General features: G+C 36.5%; 1 protein-coding gene across 1 annotated transcript; it reads right to left on the bottom strand.

Annotated features, from left to right (window-relative positions):
• Positions 1-274: 274 nt before the first annotated feature.
• LOC143579514 (F-box/FBD/LRR-repeat protein At1g13570-like) lies at positions 275-1,839 on the bottom strand. The gene is made up of 4 exons (XM_077062803.1): positions 1,219-1,839; positions 1,034-1,150; positions 814-969; positions 275-742 (listed from the first exon to the last, which is right to left on the bottom strand). The coding sequence occupies exons 1-4, from the start codon at positions 1,825-1,827 to the stop codon at positions 446-448; spliced, it is 1,179 nt and encodes a 392-aa protein (XP_076918918.1). The 5' UTR covers positions 1,828-1,839; the 3' UTR covers positions 275-445.
• Positions 1,840-2,146: the final 307 nt, after the last annotated feature.

Genomic DNA, 2,146 nt, shown 5'->3' with positions numbered 1-2,146 from the left:
ATCATATAAAACACTTTATATTAAACAGGTCAACCTGTGTTTTGTAATGGTTTCTTCTTTTTGGCTTTAGTTTGTTAACAGGATCGAATTTAACTAGTAATGGGATCAATATTTTGTTTCATTAACGGGTAACAGAAAAAGGCTTTTATTATCAAGTCAAATTTAGCCCGTTAACGAGTCATTTTTTTGTTTCATCAATGGATAATAACAGGTTTTTGTTTTCGGGTCAAATTTAACCCGTTGTTAGGGTCCACTCTTTAATCCACCGGACGGGTATAAAACTAATTGGGTTAAAGACCAAGATGATTTTACTTTAAACTGATATTTCAACACAAAAAGAAAAAAATCATCAAAACACATACAAAATAGTCGGTAAAAGCATTGTGATGACAATCCTTAATCTTAATCAAGAAAATTAACTAGCTTCAACAAAAGAACACCAACTTTATGGGCGTTTAAAGATTACTTTTGCTGAAGGCGATGCCCGCAGAAATGGGAGTCGTACCATGTCTCTAAGCATCCTCAGTTCTTCATCAGCAGAAACACTGTCATCAAGCTCGATAAGTACGTTCTGGAGCACAGGTGTCTTGGCCATGATGAGTTTCACAAATGCAATCTCATGAGGTAAGTTACCAAAGTTTGCTATCTCTAATGTCTCAAGATGATCCAATTTCATATCCGCGTAGGCTTCTGGATCAAGAAAATTGGCGGGAGTTTGTTGATACTCATTATCATAATGTATCTAATTAGAAAACATGTTCAAAATGTCAAAAAAAAATCACTAGTGTAAATAACAATAATCCAACTATATACCCGAAAATTAACTTTCGACAACATTGGGGAGCTACTAATGATACAAAGGGTAGAAGAAATCTGGTTCTGTTCCGTCAAGCATACTTCCAAGATCAGATATGTGAGATTGACTAGTGAAGTCGGAAGCTTATGTGGCATGCCACCTGCAGACAAGTACTTTATCCGAACACGAAAATCAACACAATATTCTTACATTAGATGTAACTAATCTTTAACCTACCTTCATGTAATATATTGAGATGCCCAAAGCCCAAACGGAAGGAACACACCGTAAAAGATCAACAAATGTAAACTTGTTTCCTTCTGTCACAAAGTCAATGCCATGTTGACATCCTTTCTGCATATAATGATATAATAACATCATATCATTAACAGAGAAGGTTCAATTCATAAATGGTTGCTTACCAAACATAAACACTCTATTAGCGGGCACATGGAGAGGAACTGTTGGAGCTTTTGAGCAGAAACATTAACATTCCCAAAAATCATGGTTGTCAGCCGACTAAATCCGTAATATACTACAGGTAGTTCGAAAGTACAGTTTTGGAGTTCTATATGTTTAAACCCTTGCAACGAAAAGAAAGAAAGCGGTAGCTTGTAGGTGCTATCATCGTCAATAACTAAGGCCAGTTCTTTCACATCATTTCCCCATGAAAGATAACTTATTATCTGGTCTAACTCGGAAACCATTGCAAGCTCACCAACCGGACATTTGAAGTCTACAATCCTGGGACCGTTGTGGAACATCAAAACATGGAAAATGGCACTGACAAGCTTTAACTTCTTCAGCGGGTTAATAGATGGTAGTTTAACCATATCGTCGGTAAATGCAAGTTTGGGCATTCTCCGCCAGCTATACCGCCACTTTTTTGACAAAATGCTCGTTCTCACTGCATCTCGGAGTGGCATAAGACTTAGAATATTTTCAATCATGTTTTGAGGAAGGGTGCTGATGATATCCGAATTTAGGCATTGTGTTTTTTTATCGCTGCCTGTTGGATTTTCATACTCCATAATGATGCTGCATTAACCAAAACTAATCATTATATATAAATCCTTAATGTCCTATAATACATGCTTGATAACAACAGTTTTAACTTTTAGCTACACATGATTATTAACATATATATTTATCAAATACTTCAACTGGATTGATATTTATAACACACACCGTTGATCACGACCATGGTTGTAAAAATCGTGCATAGGCGTCAATAAACCACCGATCAATATTCACTAGTCGGTACCCCACTGGCCACTGTCTAATTGTCGATTAATCAATATTTGGTCCCAGTGGCGGATCTAGAAAATTTAGCCAGTGGGTGCAAAAAAG

The sequence above is a fragment of the Bidens hawaiensis genome, unplaced genomic scaffold (genome assembly GCF_021521415.1).
Source record: "Bidens hawaiensis isolate Kalapana, Puna unplaced genomic scaffold, B.hawaiensis_p1.1 tig00029865_1, whole genome shotgun sequence".
Lineage (NCBI taxonomy): Eukaryota > Viridiplantae > Streptophyta > Magnoliopsida > Asterales > Asteraceae > Bidens > Bidens hawaiensis.
The sequence above is the reverse complement of the archived record's forward strand: the minus strand, read 5'-3'. Positions and strand labels throughout refer to the sequence as shown.